At 41.5% G+C, this 19,698-nt stretch overlaps 1 protein-coding gene across 1 annotated transcript; it reads right to left on the reverse strand.

Moving 5' to 3' along the window:
• Window positions 1-696: 696 nt before the first annotated feature.
• Window positions 697-19,122, reverse strand: LOC108600779 (mediator of RNA polymerase II transcription subunit 15). The gene is made up of 7 exons (XM_017988548.1): window positions 18,728-19,122; window positions 15,948-16,193; window positions 10,996-11,167; window positions 10,688-10,819; window positions 2,012-5,490; window positions 1,214-1,769; window positions 697-1,150 (listed from the first exon to the last, which is right to left on the reverse strand). Exons 2-7 carry the CDS (start codon window positions 16,023-16,025, stop codon window positions 1,077-1,079), a joined length of 4,491 nt encoding a protein of 1,496 aa, XP_017844037.1. The 5' UTR covers window positions 16,026-16,193; window positions 18,728-19,122; the 3' UTR covers window positions 697-1,076.
• Window positions 19,123-19,698: the final 576 nt, after the last annotated feature.

Below are 19,698 nucleotides of genomic sequence, written 5' to 3' on the forward strand. Positions count from 1 at the left end.
TGATGCCGTCTTTCATTTCTTATCAATTTCTAACTTTGAGAAGCTATTTCTCAGCCAAAAAAAATCGCAAAGAAGTGGTTTTTAGGATTAATTTACTCATGAGATACGAAATAAACATATGTTGTGTTCGATTGATAAAAAATTGTTCTTGAAATAGTTATGCAAGAAAACCAATGTGAAAGAGTAACTTTTGTTTAATTTCAAACTTTGCAAAGCCATAACTCAGCTAAAAAAAATCCGATCCAAATGCTCTATACGTATATATGTTGGCGTGGAAAGCACAATTAAAATGTGCCCAATTTAAAAAAAATACACATGTTCTTAATTGTTTTCACATTGTTTTATTTTTAAAAATACGTTTTTATAATATTTATTTTTTGTTATAATAATTTTCAATCATGCAAAATTTATGATTCCGTTGCAATGTTTTTGACTTGTAGAAAATCTGCGCTAAGCACACTGTATATGATTAATATAGTGTGGCATATAGTGTAGTTATACAATTTGAAAATCATTTTATATAGTCAATTTGTTTTACATTTATTACTTATTTACAAACAAATTAAACGATAAGAAATGCATTTGTTGCTAGCAGAAAACTTGTTTGCTTGTTTGTCGTTTTAAATTTAAATAAATTAGATAATTTCATAAAACTAAGCTAAGTTCGTTCTTTTTGTTATATAATTTGTTGTGTGTTTTGATTGTTAGCAAAGTGTGTGTGTGTAAAGTGGAAATAAATAAATAGTGTAAATGGGTGTGTGTGTGTGGCAATGAGCGGAATAAATAGTTTGGTGTGTGGCATGAGGGGATGAGTGGGTGTGTGGGTGTGGGTTTGTGGGAGTGAGCAAAGGGCGCACAATTGTCAGCATCGCTGGCTCAAAGGCAAAGACAAAGCTACGCCTTGCTAGCAAGGTGGCAATTGGGCGTGGCAAAGGCGCGCTCCACACACATGTAAAAAACAAAATGACAAAAATAATAAATAAATAAATAAATAGTATAGAAATTCAACTTAAATGGCTAAAAAAAAGGGAAAGAAATTAAAGGGTGTGTGGGTTAAAGTTGGTCAAAGTGTTGCTTCACCAAAGTGGCATGGGGCGGTGTCTTGCCATGTAGTTGGGCAGACTGGCAGCAGCTGTGGGGGCGGGGCAACCTGCAAAGAGCAACAAACAATTAAAATTGAAACGCAGCTGCATTGTGGAGGCAGCGAACTTACGGCAGACAGCGCAGGTTTGCTCATCGGTGCCATCGCCGCAGCCATCGCGTCCGGAGCAAACAATTGCCGTAGAGCGGCAAAGGCCATTGCTGCAGCGATGCGGGCAGTAGGCCTCGGGCTGATGATTGCCCAGCAGTCCACCCGCTTCAATCAGACGCATAAACAGATTGGGCAGTGCACGCGAGCCACAAAGATGCGGCGGCTCATCGCTGCCATCCTTGCAGGACACTATAGCATTGCAGTACTCATACTCGGGCAGGCACTCGCCGCTCTTGCAGCGGAATGTGTGCGCCGGACAACCGCCATTGGCATCGCCACGCAGCTGTGGCTGACCATCGCAGCCGAGCTCATCCTCGCCATGCGGGCACTGCTTGCGTCCATCGCAGAGCGCAGCGCGCGATATGCAGCGGCCACTGCGCTCGCAGCGGAAAGACTCCGCCGGGCAGCTCTGATTGAGACGCGTATTATGCATGCACTCCTCATCGGAGCCATCGTTGCAGTCGGCGCGTCCATCGCAGACAAAGAACCAGGAGATGCAAACGCCGCTCGAGCGACACTGCAACAAAATAAAAGGCAATACGTATTAATATAATTATACGAATATTAATAATTAATAACATTACGCAACCAGAGCTTAACTTTGATTTAATAATAATTAATTCAACGCTTTTGTCTTTTGATTTGAATGAAAAGTTATTAAATAAGCAACAATGTGCAAAATGTATCAAAACAAACAATTATTGTAACAAAGATAAATTGAAAATAAAAGAGAATAATTTAATCAAAGTTTGTACACACCTGGAAGGTGCCCGCACTGCAGCCCGTGCGTTCTGCACCACATTGTGGCTCTGCTTGTGAATCGCTGCTGGCGGCGGCGCAGTCGCAAACGCCACGTTGATTGCAAACGGTATGAGGATCGGCCAGTTGGCATTGTCTGTCGCTGGCACAGGCCAAGCCCAAGGAGATGGCCTCCAAGCCCAAGTCGACGCGCTTGCGCAGCTCCGAGCCGGGCTTAACAACAGGCAGCGGTTGCTCTGGTTCTGGTGTGGCCTCCTCAATGCTCAGCAGCGGCTGCAGTGTGGTCACTACTGGCGCCGCAGGTTCCATCAATGTAACGCGACTGGCCAAGCCCAGCATAGTTTGTGTGGTCAGCTCAACGACGGGATTGGCAGTGGCCTGCTCTTGCTCCAAATGATTGTTCTGCTGCAGCTGCTCTGGCTGCATGGTGCTCTCAACTATAAGACTGTCGGATTCCAGCTCCTGCAGGCGTATGGGACTGGCATGATCGCCGCTCAGATCGAATGGCAGCTCCTCGGGCGACAGCGTGCGTTCCGCTTCGGTTTGTGCTTCCGCTTCCGTTGTGCTTACTTCATCCAGCGACGGATAGAATGTGACCAGCTCCTCCTCCTCCTGTGCGCTAACAGTGCTTGACTCTGGCTCGGCCAGCTGCTCAGCAGTTTCAGCTGCCTCGGCAAACAAATCAGGCAAAGCTGACAGCTCTGTTTGCTGCTCTGACACTTCCGCTTGAGCTTGCTGCTGTTGCTGCTGCTGCTCATCTGCCTGCTCCATGGGTCTAGTCTGCGCTGGCTGCTCACCGAACGGCACGGGCGGCACAGTGCTGTCGCCTTCGAGCATCAAATCGTTGAGTATGCCTTGAATGCTTTCGCTTTCCTTAAAGTCCTGCTGCTCCTCGCTGACAATGGACACCTCGGCGGGCAGCTCAGTGGCGGCGCTGCTTAGCTCGGCTTCTGTAACTTTCTCTGCGCTTTGCTCCACATTGAGCTCCGGCTCTATGACAACTGGCTCGGCACCTTGTATGATATTATCATTCTCATTTTTCTGCACTTCCTCTTGAGCACTTTCACTTGGCGCATTTATGGCTTCCGTTGGCTCGGCGTCGGCGTCGGCATCGGATTCGGGCTCAGGCTCAAGCTCGAGTTCGGATTCCAGCGGTGTTGCTTCAGTTTCCTGCTGCTCAGTCTCAGTCTTAATTGCTTCAGTTGGCGTTGCAGCTGTCTCCGCCTCAATCTCTTGCAACAGCTCATCATTAGCCTGCTGCTCTTGCTGTTCCTCCGCTGCCAGCTCAGCCTGTTCTTCAATTGCTGGCAACACTTCGGGCGTCTTAATTGCATTTGCATTGGAAATTTCTGACTGTGACTCTGACTCTGTTGTTGCCTCGGCTTCATCCTCAGCTGTAGCTGCTGCTGTTGTTGTCTCTGCCTCTTGCTCTGTTGCAACTTCCAGTTCGGCTGGCTGCTGCTGCTGCTCTGTGGTTAGCTCTTGTGGCGCCAATTCATCATCATTTGTTGTGTTGTGTGTCAATTCTTCCGCCTGCGTTTCGTCTGCATTTGCCAGCTCGACAACTTGTTCCACAGCTTTGATTTCTTCCTCTGCCTCTGACTCTGTTGCTGCTTCCTCTTCAGCTGCAGCTTCTGTTGTTGCCTGCGCTGCTGCTGCTGCTGCTTCTTCTTCTTCATTGTCTTCGACAACCTGTTGTTGCTGTTCATCTTCTTGTGGTTCTTCCACCTTCACCAGCTGCTGCTGCTGCTCTTCCTCAGCCTGCTCCTCTTGCTTTAATTGATTGCCTTCATTTAAATCATCTTCGCCACTTGTCGGCTTGATGTCGGCGCTTTGTTCTGTCACCAGCTCCAGCTCCACTTGCTCTGTTGTTGGCTCTGTCTCAATTTCAGTTACATTCTCTGGTTCTTTAGTTGTCGCTGTCTCCATTTCAGTGGCTTCAGTTTCTGCTGGCAGCTCAACTTCTGCTTCGGGCTCTTTCTCCACATTTTGGCTTTCGCTATTCTCCAATTGTGTGGGCGCTGCTGTTGTTAACTGCTCCTCCTCCTCCGCCTCCTCCTCCTCAGCTTGAGCAGGCAGCTCTGTCTGCTCTTCAGCTTGTGCCAGCTCAGTCTCAGTTTCCAGCTCATGATCACCCGATTGCTCCTCAGCCAGCTCATCTTGCTCCATCGCTGGCGCTGCTGTTGCTTCAGCTTCGACTTCAGTTGCTTCAGTCACACTTTCGGTTTCAGTTGCAATTGCCTCAGCAGTTGCTGCTGCTGCTTCTGCTGCTGCGCTATGCACGGGTATCAAATCATCATCAGCGGTTGTTAGCTCCTGCTCCTTGGATGCAGTCTGCTCCTCCTCTTGATAGCTTGGCGCATTAGTCTCGCTCTCTTGCGCTTCCTCCTGCTCACTGAGCAGCTGAATGGGCGCTGTGGTTGTTGTGGCAACAACTTCAACATCCACTGGCTCTGGCTCCTCTTGTGGCTGCTGCAGCGTCTCCACTTGCTCGCTGGGCGTTTCATAATCAAATTTCATGCTATCATCGGTGGCAATCTCTTGTGCGCCCGAGCCAGCCTCCAGTTCCTCCTCTACAGCAATTGCTGCTGCTGTTGTTGTTGCTGTTTCTTTCTCTTGCTCTTGCTCTTGCTCTAACGCTGGCACTGGCTCTTGCTCAGGCACTGGCTCTTGCTCTTGCTCTTGCTCTGGTACTGTCTCTGCTTGTTGCTCTGTTTGTGTTTCCAGCTCTGCTTCCGGTTTGGCATCAGTTTCCTCAGCATATTCCTCGTCTATTTTGTAGGGATAATCGTAGGCGGGCACTGCTTCGGTTTCCGGCTCCACCAGCTCAGTGGTAACATCAGCTGGAGTCAGCAGCTGCTGTGTTGCTGTTGTAGATGGCTCTGATTCCAACTCTTGTTGCACTACTGCTGGCTCCGTGGGATTCGCTGCTACTAGCTCAGGCTTTGTTTCTGCTGCTGCCGTCTGCTGTTGCTCTACTTGCTGCTGCTGCTGCTGCTGTTCTTCTTCTTTATGTTGCTGCTGCGTCAGTTCGGTTTCCTCATGCGCCATATCAATGGGCTCCAGCTTTTCACCATTATCCAGCTCTGGCTTTAGCTTAACTGTCTCAGTATCGTCTTCCTCCAATGTTTGCTCCTCCACGCTGGCGGGCAGCTCATCCTCCAGCAGCAAAGGCGCCACAGTGCTGCTTGTTGTAGTTGTGGGTGCAGCTGTTGTCGTCGTTGTCGTTGTCGTCATCGTAGTTCTTGTTGTAGGCGCTGCTGTTGTTGTTGTCGTCGTGGAAATCTTTTTCACAGGCTCTGCAGCTTCGCTTGTCGCTTCATCAGCCGCTGGCGCTACACAAAGTCCGCCCACCATTTTGGCTGGCGCCGTGCACTGACAGCGTCCAAACAAATTTGGTATGAGGAAGTCGCAATGGGTGCGTGTGTCAAACATTTGACAGTGGGCGTGGCTATAGCAAACAGCGCCAGGATGTGCAGCTGCAAAGAGAGAAAGAGAGAGAGCAACAGAGACTTGTAGTAGTTGCTATAAAAAAATAAATTCGCATGCTCCGCTTAGAGTTTATTAAACTAACCGTAAATCGTATACCCCAGAGCGCATATTAAAAACCCATCATCATCATCAAACTGCAGCAGCAGCAACTGCAAACAGCAACAGCAACAACAACAACAACAACAACGAGCTGTGCATTAACCCGCCTTCGACATGCCTAATAACCGTCAATATAGAATCAAAACTGCACAAATGCTGAGGCTGCTGCTGCTGCTGCTGCTGTTGATGACGTCGCCAATGCTTTGGTTGCTGCTGCTGCTGCTGCTGCTGCTGGTTTCCCCAGTTTCCCGTTTAAAAACATTCGCTCATCAGCATTCCAGCAGCCCAAGCTGCAGCTAAAGCGCATGCACCCCGGCACCGCCCGATATGGTGCGACTAACTGGCTCTGAATCTCAGCACAGCTCACACACACACACACACACACACATAGAGACACTGCTGCTGCTGCTGCTGCAGCGTTGACCCACTTTCCGTGCTGAGTTGACTGCAGGCGCTCAACTTGTTTTCACTTGTTTCGTTTTGGCCAACTTGGCAACCTGGCAACTTGGTTACTCTAGCGGCATTGCCATGACCATTTTGCCACAGCAGCAGCACCACCACCTGCAACTGCAACTGCAACAGCAGCTACAAACTGGCAGCCAGGCAGTCTTCTTACTTAGGCTGGCGTTAACATTGCCCTTAGGGCGTTGTCTGCTTTAGCCAAGTCTATAAACTTGGCTACTCCCAGGCAGCCGCAACTGCTCCCATTTAGATGCCGCCACTCATGTTGTTAAAATAGCTGTGATTTAAGCTGTGTGGCATGCAACTTGCCAGTTGGCTTTAACAATTTCCCAAGTTATTTTTATTATTATGGGCAAAGTAGTTTTACTGGCATTTCCTATCTAATGCTTAAGCATAGCAAACGTTTAAATTAATTAATTAAAATAAATAAATAGCTAAGAAAATAATAGAAAATATTTGTGCTAAGCGCTTAATTCGCTTAAATAAATTCAACAAATTATTTTAATAAATTAAATGCAACAAGCAGCAGCATAACAAAAATGTTTACTATTGTTACTAAAATTGTTTGTAAACCTCTACAAAAAATTTAATTTAATTAATGCGTCTTTAGACTTTAAGTTTTAGCTAGAACTAAATTCATTTGATTGCTTTGCTTTGCTGTAAACTTAACTTAGCTTATGCTCTAGCGTTACTATTAATGCCAAAAATATCTGAACAACTCAATTAAGCATAAATTCTTGCAAGCTGCAAATCTTTTTTTTGGCAGCTAAGCGAACTCAGTTCAAGTGCGCAAAAATAATTTACAGCACTTGAGGGAACTTGCAGTCATTTTGGTAAAGAAGTTTGCAACGTTTTGCGGCATTTGCACAAAGGAATTTTTGGTATTTTGTTGTTGTTGTTTTTTTTTTGGCTGGCTAACCGGTTCGTCAAGTCGCTTTAAAAGGCGCATAGGCTACATGGCGTATACTTAACGAATGCGCCACTGACACTGACACTGCACTGAGCACACACAGCAGCCTCTTGTGACTTTGACTCTGACTTTGGCCCATTCCAAATGCAACAGTTTGACACCAATATATAGAGAGAGACAGACAGCGAGTGTGCGAGAGAGAGAGAGAGAGAGTGACAGTGGCGTTGCTCTTTCACTTTTATGTGCCTAGACAGCAGTTTGACCCCCCTGCTTAGAGCAAACGCCGCTGCTGATCAATAGAGCTGCGCTCCCTCTCTCTCTCTATCTCTCACTCTCTTGCGTTCTCTTTCTGGCCTACCGGTGTGACAGGTTGGTAAACGTAACCCACTTCGATTACGCTGGCGCGTGTGAAAATGCTGCGAGCTTGGGGCATGCAACAGTTGCAAGCTTGCAAGCTTCAGTTGCAGCTCATTCAAAAATCAACATACAATGCCACAATGAAAACTATGTCAAAACAGTAGCTAAGTAGTCGCTCTCCCTCCCTCCCTCTCTCTCTCTCTCTCTCCTCAAATTATAAAAATTCTATTTCATTTGCGTGTACCTCGCTTTGCTTTGCTTCCAACTGCTTGCCCCACAATTATAAATTTTTCTCTTTTATTATTATAGCATTGCCGCCAGTTATTGTTATTGTTATTGTTATTGCTTGCGGAAGCGACCATTCAAAATTGTTCCACATTATTTTTGCATATTTGCCAAAATACATTTTCCCCCCAAATTAACACAGTTTAAAAACAAAAACCAAAAAGAAAAAAAAACGTTTGTAGCTATTTTTGTCGGTCAAACGTTTTAAAACGAAATGCTATAATTTTTTGTTGTGGTTTCTTTTGTTATTTTTGCTTTGACATGGAAAGTGTTTTGGGTTTTTTGTTGTGTCGAGTTAAGTGCTCAAGTCAATTCTTTGATTAATGTTTGAGTTTTGAGAAAAAGTGAGAGGAGTTGGCAGAATATTTGGAGAGTTGTTAATAAAGTAGAAAAGAAATGCAAGCAGCATAGTTCGATTTTTAGCTTTTTAATTGCATATTTTATTTTTTTCATAATTCTAGAGTTTTTATTATTTTGAATACTTAAGCTAAGCTTGTAGCATTATCTATAAAGTTGAGCGTATTGAAATCTTAATTTAAACTTTAAGCATTTATTAAACAATTTCTTGCAGTGATCTTTTAATATTAGAAAGAATTTTGATTGAGTTTCAAACCATTTCTTAAAATTTATAGAATTCTTTAGAAAGAATTTTATTTCAATATTACACAGCATTTCGCTCGTTCATAGAATTCTTTAACTAAACTGGCAGCCTGAACTTTGCACGCTTTTCAAATAGAAATTTCTGCATTTTATTTTACTCGAGCAAACATTGTCACTTAAGTAAGTGTCGCGTCTTTATCTTTAGCGCTCAACTTAGCATGCAAATGCACGTTTCGTCAGATTGCCATCTAGAATTTCTTGCTGCTTTATTTGCCAAGCAACAAAGCATTAAAGAGAGAAAGAGAGAGAGAGAGCGAGTTGGCAAAATACATTTTTTTTTTGAATGCTTGACTGCAACTGCAAATGTCTGAAGACTCAAGACGCAGAACTCAGACAGTTCTGTCTATATGTTTGGCATACTTTTTCGGACTTGTGGAGACTGTAGACATTGTCATATGTGCATAACTCATAAAGTGTGTGTGTGTGTGTTTGTGTGTGTGTAACTGTTAACTTGGCTCGTTAAAATGGCAGGCGAAAATCCCGAAATGGGCTTGGGCTTAACATTGGGTTAAGGTGCATGGGAAACTGGAACAAGTGGCCTGGCGACAATAGCGAAAGCCTTCCCAAAAATACAAAACTGGCACAGCCAGCGACAAAGCCAAAGCAGCCACTTGCTTAACTTGACCCAAAGCCAAAGCCAGAGCGAGCTATAGTCGAGTCGAGCTATATAACAAGTGAATGTTTGTCAACTGCCGCAGCGCTTGGCAGTTGGACTGGCTGCTGCTGCTTTACCAATTGCAAGTTCTTTGGCGTTGTTGCTAATTGGACTTTCTTGTGTTGTGCTTTCCACATAATCAGTGCAATTTAATTACAAAAGGCAACAGCCAACAGCCAACAAGTTGCAGCAACATGCGCTGCTCGCACAATTAGGCATGTAAAGCAGTTGCAGATACAAATCAAAAGCCAAAGCAAAAGGATTTTACTTTAAAGCGCTTGCCACAGTTGCTGCTGTTGCTGCTGCTGCTGTTGTTGCTGCTGCAGCAGTTTTTGGTGAAAGGTTCTCGCTTTGCTTGATTTTTATTTTATTTTCTTACATTTTATTTATTGTGGCTGTGTAGCTTTCTTTAGCTTTGGCATTGTTGCTTTATTTTTTTTGGTGAAAGTATCTCATAAATGCAAGCGCTGCTGTTCGTTGCTGCTGCTGCTGCTGCTTGCAGCGCCAACTGTTTTGCCTGACCTGACCACATGTCATTAAAATTATTTTAATTAAATATTAAAGCACTGGCAAATGTCAGCTGCACTGTCTAGGCTATGCCACGCCCACTAGGCGTGCTTGCATTTAAATGCGCTATAATTATGTCGCCAGCAGCAGCAGCAGCAGCCATAGAATGCAACAGGTGAATGGCAAAGACACGAACTGTAGTAGCCACGTCCAAGTCGCAAGTCCCAAGTCAATGTCTTTGGCTTTTTGTCGTCGTCGTGTCTCACACACAGACAGACAGATACAAGCGCTAGCCAACTGTTAAGCAGCAGGGCAAACAAATGTACCGCAAGCTGCAGCAGCTGCTGCTAATGCTGCTAGCAACATTCTAATCAGATTAGCGCCAACTGGCGACAACGTAAGCAAACATTTGTTACAAAAAATTTTCAGCCATTGACAAAAGAAAGAAAATTATTTTTGTAAGCATTTTTTCTTAAACAAAGTATTGCTTATTAATTTTTAAAATATCAAAATTTGATTGAAAAATTTAATTTGAGCGTTTTCTTACTTGAAATATATTTTAGTATGTCTTTTAATATTTATGTTAATTTAAACAAAGTATTGCTTGTTACTTTTCAATTGTTTATTAATTTTTAAAATATTTATTTAGACAAAATACGATTTTTAAATTTAATTTGAGTAAGCCACTTAATATATATTAGAGAATATATATTTATAAAATTTGATAGGATTTTTCAAATATTTATTTGAGTGCTTAATTGCAGTTAAATCTGCTTTAAGACCTTAAGTCTGTTTGGCCAACAGCTTCAAGCTATTGCTGCTGCAATTTTCTTTGCATGTGCGTGAAAATTGCTTGCATTTTAGACTAGCACTTTTCAATTTCCTAGAAAATTAACCAATTATGCGTCTAATTAGTGACACGATTGTCTTGTTAGGCAGTCGCAGTCGCAGCGCTGTGCTGTTTGCTATTGTTATTGTTATGATTGTTTGTTATGGCCATGTTAATGGCTTGTGTCAAGCGGGCGAGCAAAGAACGCAAAAATAAAATTCTTATAGAAGTGCTAACGAACGTTAAACAATCAACGGCAATGAGTAAAGAGCGTAAGAGCGAGACAGCGCTAGTTTGCGTGCAATCTAAGTTGCATTCTTTGGGTTGCATTGCACTTTGGCTTGCAGCTTATACTAATGATGTAATTATAATCGATAGTGCAATTAGGGCCATAAATGCTATAAAGCTACTGCTACTTACGTCCCAGACATGTGTGCTTGCGGAATTGCAAGAATCCCTCGACGCAGCGACAGGCGCCGTCCAAGCAACTGCTGTTGGCCACTTTCATCGAGCACTGCTCGCTCAGCTGACAGTCTCCACCCAATAGTTGTGCTGCAAACAAAGTTGAGTAGAACTTTAAGTTATGCATGTGTGTCTATGTGTGTGTGTGTGTGACTAACGGTGCATGCAAACAAAACTTTAGCCGTATCTGTTTGTTTGAATGACCACGCGCAGTCAAGTGTTAAACCCAAGTGGGTTACTCAAAGATTGGGAGAAGAAAAACTTACACGACAAACAACGCTTGGCATCCAGTTGAACAAAGTAGGGCGCACACTCACAGTAGCCCTGGGCCGAGCAGCTGCTGCCCTTGATAAAATCTGTACAGTCCATATCATGCTGGCACTTGTCGCCCAGCTCCAGTGCATCCGCGCTGCTTAAAAGCGTCGATACCAAGCAAATCTGTAAGAGAAGAACAAGAAAAAAATTAACTTATAATGCATAGAAATATTTTAATATATTGAAGGCAGCATAAGCAGTAGAAATATCAAACAAGTAACAAAGATTCGTTGAGCTTCAGCTATTATTTAAGCTCAAATGGTTTTAGTTTAAGCCATGACTTTACTTATTAAATATTAATGTGAATAATGAACAACTAAGGCTTGAAGATAATATTTATAATATTTTAGCTTTTGAGCTGCTGCTTAGAGCCTTCGCTGCCATTAAAGTATATTTAATTTAAATTCAAACAACAATGCATCTTAAGCATTTATTTAAGCTCAAATGCTTTAAGTCGAAGCCTTGAATTTACTTATTAAATATTAATAATTATAATAAACAACTAAAGCCTGGTGAATGCTAACAAATAAATTTTAGCACTTGAGCTGCTGCTTCGAGCCTTCGCTGCCATTAAAATATATTTAATTTAAATTCAAACTACTATTTTAATTCTTAAGTAATAAATTTCTTTCTCTAGCGCCAACTACTGTTACTATCTCAACAAGTTAACTAAACCCAACGCTTTGTATTACGTCAAGAGTAAATAACTGACCTATAAAGCAATTCAATTGGCAAATTGAATCACAGCGTAACTAAAGCTCAAGCTGCTTGCCAAGCTCAAATCGCATATAATTTATGGAGGTCAAATTGCCTGCACAGCATGAAGTCCAAGCACCCCAGCTCCAGCTACAGCTCCACGTTCATGTCCATGTCATGGTCAACTTGGCCGTTCTTACATAATTGCAGATGATATAAGAATTAGCATCTAAACATTGCGCAGGCAGCGAAGCAACAAATCTGCGCAGCGCATGCACAAGAAATTTAGTTTGTGTTTTTTTGCTTAGCTAATTGTTTAAGCACATGAGTTTGCCGTTAGCCAAAAGTTAGCCGCAGCAGCTTAGGCTTGCTATAATTAATTTGTGTACTCCAAAAAAAAACAAAATCGCAACGAGCGATGCAAGATTAAAGCAACAAGCTACCTTTTTTTTCTTTATGAATGAATGAATGAAAAGCAAGCGCAACAAGTACTAAGCATGTGTGAGTGTGTGTGTGTGTGTGTTTTCGGTTTGTAACTGACAGTTATAGATGCTACAATAGATACAAGCCAAAGTTGTAAAACAAAATTAACAGTTGCCTGCACACAGCACAGCACACACGCCCCAAAACTCTTGCCACGCCATGGCAGCCAACTTTGAGTTTCGGAAACGAACCGCACTCGAGAGCCGCAGCCTATAATTAAAAAAAAATAATACGACGAACGCCAAGTCAAAGCCAAGGGTAACTAGCTTAGATGCTTGCCACGGGTTCTACATACGAGTGCTTAAGTTAGATGTGCACTGAGAGAAATGCAGAGACTGAGAAAAGTTAAGCAGCAGTAGCTATTAAAATTTTTTATTTTACTAAATTTTATAAAGAGTTCAATGCAAATTTAAGCACATTTAAATATATAATTTGAATATTTGGCATTTAACTAATATTAACCCTAACACCAGCCTGCAAAATGTTTGTCATTTAACATTGCCAATACATAAATTTATCAACATCAAAAAACAAAAACAATTTAAAATAATTTTAATATAAATTTTAATAAATAAATCGACTGGTCCATAGTTGACATAAAAAATAAATAAATGTTTTATAAATATTAAAGTAAACTAAGAAAATAAATACTCAGATATAGTTATAAAACTTATGCTTTAATTTAAGTCTTTAAGCTTTTTTATTGAATGTACATATATCAAATTTCAGCAGCTGCCAATTGTATACTGTACTTTATATAATTTTATTGTTTTATTTTTAATTGAGATTTAGAATTAATTCTGTATTACAATTATGTAGCCAGTGTAACTGAGGCCTTCAGGCTATTATATAATTTCAATTTACAACTTTGTCTGCATTTCTCGCAGTGTCTATCTAATTCTCAATCTAAGCTAGTACAATGCACTCTAGCGCGGCGGCGTTAAGCGCCACACGCCATTAATTATGCCAACTGCTAAGCAGCGAACCCTTAAGCCTCAGCTACAGCCTCAACTTGAACAACAGCAACAAGTTATATAATTTGCTTTGCATACGATATCAAGCCCGGCATTTGATTTGTGTAATTTGGCATTCAATTTGGCCACTAAAAAATTTGTTGCGGCATTAAATGCAATGACAGCATTAAATTGTAACAGATACGGCTAAGCAAATGCTTGTCAAGGCTTTAAACAGCACACGCAACTTCAAACTTGTGGCCTGTTGTTGTTTAACAACTTTTTGCCATTGCTATACAGTTAGCTTGTTTGTTTGTTGTGGCAATAGCCGTGGCAAAATGCAACTTTGTGGCAAATGACATTGCCAGGCATTTGTTTATGCTTGCAAGATTTATGATAATATTGTTTAGTAACATTCCTTGGCAAGACACATGCTAAGTATAAATAAGTATGTGTGCTAAAGCTGATAAGCAAAGCATCTTAAGTTCTACACTTTGCCACAAGTGTCTATATTAATGAGTGAGAGATGTGAGTCTAAAGATAGTTGCGAGTTTAATTAATGAAAGAGTTTGCGCTATGCGAAAAGTTCGTTGATACATGTTAAAAAAATTTAATAAAAATAGAAATGTGCTAGAAATTATTTGTGAGTTGTTAGCATTTAGTTTAGACAAAGCAAAAAGTTTCTCAGCACAAAATTTATTAAAAAAGCAAACAAAGGCGCGCTGAAATTTTTATTATAATAAATTTGACTGTCATGGTAAATTTACTTAGGGTAGAATTCAAATATAGAGTAAACTTTTCTATCAAAAACAAATTTAGTTACATTTCAATTAAAGCTTAGAGCAAACTTAGCCAACTTCCTTATTGCCAATTGAACTGCGAATTCAAACTGCTGCGCATAAATTGCTATAAATTGAGTTCGAAATCGGCTGCTATAGCTAATTTGAAGTTAGTTACCGCAGCAAATATCTCAAAATTGTAGTTGCTTAATGTGAGACAACTAAAAGCACAGTTAGATTTTGGCCCCTATGCACACACACACACACACACAACAACAAAAAGAAAAGAACACTTAAGAACCACAGATACTACTTATTTTCAATTGAATTTTTCTATGCGCTGAAGCCGCAAAAGAACACAAATGTCAGCTAAGAGAGTGAGAGAGAGGAAAACCGCAGCGACTGCGCTTTGGCATCAATATAAAAAATGTCAATAAAAGTTGTTTAATTATTGCTGGCAGAGAATGTGATTATTTATAGTTGTTGACCCATTAGCTCTGCGCGCGTGTGTGTGTGTGTGTGTGTGTGGATACAAATCTCTATTTTGACCTATTAAGCAGCCAAAGTTACTTTTACTTGCGCCACAGACAAAATGGCCGAAACGCCTGCTCATTTGTAAACGCAACTTGCAACTGTAATTCATCTTGCAACTTGCAACGCTGCGGCTGCGCAACTGTCTGTGCCCGGCTTGATTTATATTTTGTTTATGGCAACTTTGCTATTTTTACAATTCTTATGCTGTGCTAATGAAGCGCAGACCTGCGCAACCTCCAACGGAACTGCTGCCTACTCGTAATTTAGCATCGTAAAAAAAATGCAACGAAATTCTGGCAGAGAAAAAAAGCAAATCATTTTTCGTGTTTTACAAATTACTTTCGTACTTTGTTCATTTTTTTTTCTCTCTTTTTTTAATGATCGTTTGCGGCGCCAGACAGTCTGCTGACCTTTGGCCAGCAGTTGCAGCATACAAGGTTGCAAGGTGAAGCAAAGAGCTGCAGCGCACTGCAGGTGTAGCAAGCAATGCCTGAGAGCGACATGGGAATAAACAAATACAGAAATTGTTATAAACAAGCAGCCAACATAAAATTGAAATACATGCAACGAATTATTTGCAGCCATAAAAAAAGTCACTGCCACTAAAGTTTGCGTTTAAATATCAAATGATTTTTATGGCGCTGCCTTTTTTTTCTCAGCGTGTAACGTTGTTCACTTGATATGAGCTTGCAAATTAAGCATAAATAACTATTTTTTACTTTAGTGCAGCACTCACTTTTTAACACTCACTAAAACTAAAGTATCAAAGCTTAAATTACTGCCACTGCCCACACCCCACACCCCACTGCTCACTCGCTGTCTAGCACTTTAGATTATTTTTCTTTTGATGGCGCATAATAAATACAAAGGCTGCTTGCATCTATTTATTTTAATGATGGCTAGTTTGGCTTTTGCATTAAAAGCCGCTTCATCAACATTTTATATGCACGATAATTTCCAAGTTTATGATGTTGGCTGCATTAACATAAAAAGAAAAAAAAACTACTGCAAATGTTTTTCTCATCCCTAGCGTTTTAGAGAAATGTTCAAACTCCCACCTACTTTTTATTAGATTAATTTGCCTACATTACTCAGACTCCCCGCTAAGGCCAATAACAATAACAAACAGCTAGAAGCGCAGAGCATAGACAACAGCCAACAAGCTCATCGACGCCTATACATCTATCAAGCGCTAGAGTTTGACCCAATGGCCGACTTCACAGCTCAAGCCATAAAGCTTGGCTAACAACTTGGCCCAGACCCACACGCTAAGCTTTATAAAGTTGCACTCAAGCCACAAGTTGACAATAATAATTTTGGCAATTTTTCATTTCTGGAGCAATTTACATTGGCAACGCTCCCAATAAAAATGTAACTCAAATATAAAAATTGCAAATCGTCTATAATATATATATATATGTATATCTTTGTTTATTTGTTTGTTGTGTCTGAACTTACCGCTAAAAGCCGCTTAACCGTATTTGCAGTTTGCTTTCTCGTCGCAGCCGACGACGTTGCTGTTGGCGTCGCTGCCATTGCTGCGTTTCGTTTGTTGCTGCTGTTGTTGTGCTGCTCGTTGTTGCTGCTGCTACTTTAGGTTCTTTTGTTGTTTGGCTCTTTAGAGCGCTTTCGTTTCCAAGAACTTTAGATTTTTATTCAAGCAAGTTCAAAAAAAGCGTTCGGTACTTGTTCTTGTTGTTGTTGCTATATTTATATGTATATTTTATTATTATTATTATTGCTGTTGTTGTTGTTGCTGTTGCGTGTCTGGCAACCTTTGAACTTGTGCTAAGGTCAAAGCGGAAACAAAATGCTGAAAGTCTTTGCTCCAAAAAGGCAAAAATAAAGCACGAAGAAATAATAAAAATAATAATAATAGTGATAAGCGCACATATGCCGGCCGGCATTGCACGTTCGCGCTCCACTTTACAAGCAGCAAACCAAAAAAATACAAAAGACTTAGGCAACGAACTTGAGCTTAACACTTGACTGCCCAACAGAAATATTTTTGGACAACACTCAAGATTTATGTATGTGTGTAAAACAAGTAGCCAAGCGTACTTTAGTGACATAATTAATAAGCCTTTCCCTTCAATTTTCACCTGCCTAGCTACCTTTTTTTTATTTCTTTGTTGCTATTTTCACTTGCTATGAACTTTGACTGGAATTTTCGTTGGGTTGCTTGCTGTTATAAAATCTACTTTTATTGCAATATACATATGCATGAGTGTGTGTGTGTGCGCCTGAGAATGTCTGCGCCCAATACCGTTATGCCCGCGCTCGTATGTCGCTAAGCGCGCATTTCAAATGTATTTTTTTTAATCTTTTAGTTTCGTTTTTTTGGTTATTTCGCTTTGGCTTGGGCTGCTGCTTAGTTCGCTTGTGTGTGTGTGTGCATATTTTTATAACTTAATAAAAAAAAAGTTATAGGCGTTGCCTGCTTCGAGAGTTCCGTTTAAAGTGGGCTGCAACTTTAAGCACCAAAACTAGCCGCTGGGCCACTGCACATTAAAAATTAGTAAGCAGCATTTGGGGCCGCAGCCATGGATTGCTCTCGTATATAGCATGGAGAGTATGAAGTGTATGGGCTGGGATGGGTGGCCTATTAAAGTGCAGTCTATGCTAATGCCTCGCAGCGCCTCGCAGCAGACGCCGTGGTTAGCCGCACTGGCCATAACCTATTGACCAATAATGCGATCGTAAATTATAGACCAAAGCACTGAGCAAAAATTGCCTGACTAGCAAAAAGAAAGGTGCAAAAGTTGAAAGTTTAAGATTAATTATTTGTTTGAATTGCTAAGTTAGAAATGTAGAGCACGCAAATAAAAAGTTTGAAGTTTTTAAGAAATAAATTAAGTCAAGCAAAAAGCTGCAACAATGTTAAGTAATAACAAAATATGAAAGTTTGTACTTTAAGCTCATTAGTTGATTGTTGAATATTAAGCAAATAAATATTTTAAAAGCACTTTGCTAACTATTAAAATTTTCTCTAATTTTTTTTAGCTCTACTACTACAGCATTTCGCTTAGTGTAGTCACGTAGCTTGTCTTGCTGCCTCTTGGCATTATTTTGTTCTACTCCTTGAGCCACATGCAGCAAAAAAAAAAATTATTATTATTTGTATTTGCGGTCAAAGTGCAAACGAGTGGGCGTTAATCGTCTGTGGGCGTGCTTCAAGCGCTGCACCCCCCTCCACGCTTCGACAGTATTTCAATCAAGAGCAGCGCTTGGCTTGATTGGGTTTCTGTAGTTGTGCGCTGTGGTGTGCAGGTGGCTGACCCAGTGCAGGATGCAAGGATGCTGTTGCATAATTTATGTGTCTGCCACGCACAATGCAACAGCAGCTTGCAACTGCAACGAAATGTGGCTTAAAGTGTTGCAAGCGTGCAACCGCAAAACTGCAAATGGAGTTGCGAGTTCTATTTTGTTGCTGCTGCTGCTGCTGCTGCTGCTGCGGTTTATGCTTGATCGCACTTTGGTCTATCGGTCGCTGGGTCGTCAGCAATGCAGCAGCAGCAGCAAAGACATAAAACACACACACACACATACAGCGAGCGAGAGACACATACACATGCATTTAGAAAATAGCTGCAGCGCGATTTTTGCACCGTTATGCGCCCAATATGGCGTCAAAGTGTTAGAAAGAGATATTTAAGCGCACGAAGCATAGCAGCGAGGCAGAAAGAGAGCGCAAGAGACACGCGCGCTTAAACACATGTGGCTGCTGCATCTGCATTTTTCGCTGCCCCCAAAACTAGCCATGAGGCAGCAGCAACAGGCAACAGGCAGCAGCAGGCAGTGTCTTCATCTGACTATCCTACAGCTTGTCCCCCCCTTAACACTGCAGCACACCCCCCACTATACAATTCTTTCTGTTGCTGTCTTCACTTGACTGCGCGTTTCATGTTTGTTTGTTTGTTTGCCTTTTCAAGTGTGTGTGTGTGTGTGTGTGTGTTTAGAATGCGCAAAGACAGAAATTACAGTCGCCGCTGGCCGCGCCTTGCACTTGGACACGACACACACACACACTGACACTTGAGGCAGCCTCCTTTGCAACAGCAACAGCAACAACAACAACAACAACAATAAGCAGCCAAAGTTTGCATAAATTCTTCAGCTGCAAGCGCTTAATTTGCAGGATCTTCGCTTTCAATTAATCCTTAGCAGCAAGTTTATTTTTTTTTTTTTGACACACGCGTCGCGCACTTTTTTACTTTTTTTTATTTTAAAATTTTTACCATGCAATTAATTATAAATTTTAAAAAACACTTCAACACACGCCTTCGTCTTCAATTTTCACGCAGTGTGTGTGTTTTTTTTTTTCAACTGCGAGCTACTTGTTATTATTTTCTTTCTTTCTTTTTTTTTTTGAGCACACGTCCGCACGTCTCGTTGGTCAGCAACGAACTGAAGAGGAGCACGCCAACAACGGACTTAAGAACTAAGACAGTCCAAGCCAAAAGCCATGCGGCGAAGAAGTTACCAAAGCCAGAGCCGAAGTCGCTGCCGCTGCTGCAGCGCAGTCAGCTTAAAAGCTCTCGCTGTGCTGTGCAAAGTCAAAGTCAAGGCAATGTAACAAGACAGCAGCGCAGCGCGACTGCGCGCAGTTCGGAGAGCGCGCGCGAAGCTTTGCTTAGTCGTTAGCGTCGTCGGCGCTGACTGCATGCAGCGCTGCTTGCGCCAGCGCAGACACGACAAGTGCCGAGGCGATGTAGCTGCTGCGATTGTTGTTGTGTTTTTTGAATACACTGCAAGTGCAAACTAATGCAAAGTGCAAAACCTTATGCTTAATTTATACAAAAGTTAACTTTTGAGTTGTGTTTATAGTTTTAAGCAGATAAATGATAAAATCAATAAAAAAAAAGCAATATCTACTTGTTGACTGTCTGACTTTCAATTGGCAATGCCAGCAGTGAAATTAATTGGCAACACTGATTTATCGATAATATTTTAAGCTGTGCTAATAGGCTTTGCAATTTTGACCACTGTGCAGAGTATTTAGCAGTTGAGCAACACTTGCTCTTACTGTTGTTGTTGTCATTTTCTTGCACTATGTTAATGTAAATGCTGTTGTTGTTGTTGTTATCTGCTTTGCATGTGTGTGTGTGCTTTATTTGTTTCTTTAATTATGAGTGTCAGTTGGCGACAGTTGCCAAGCAGAGATTTTATCTTCACACACACATACACACATGCACACACAGCATTTGCT

Source organism: Drosophila busckii, chromosome 3L (assembly GCF_011750605.1).
Source record: "Drosophila busckii strain San Diego stock center, stock number 13000-0081.31 chromosome 3L, ASM1175060v1, whole genome shotgun sequence".
NCBI classification, from domain to species: Eukaryota; Metazoa; Arthropoda; class Insecta; order Diptera; family Drosophilidae; genus Drosophila; species Drosophila busckii.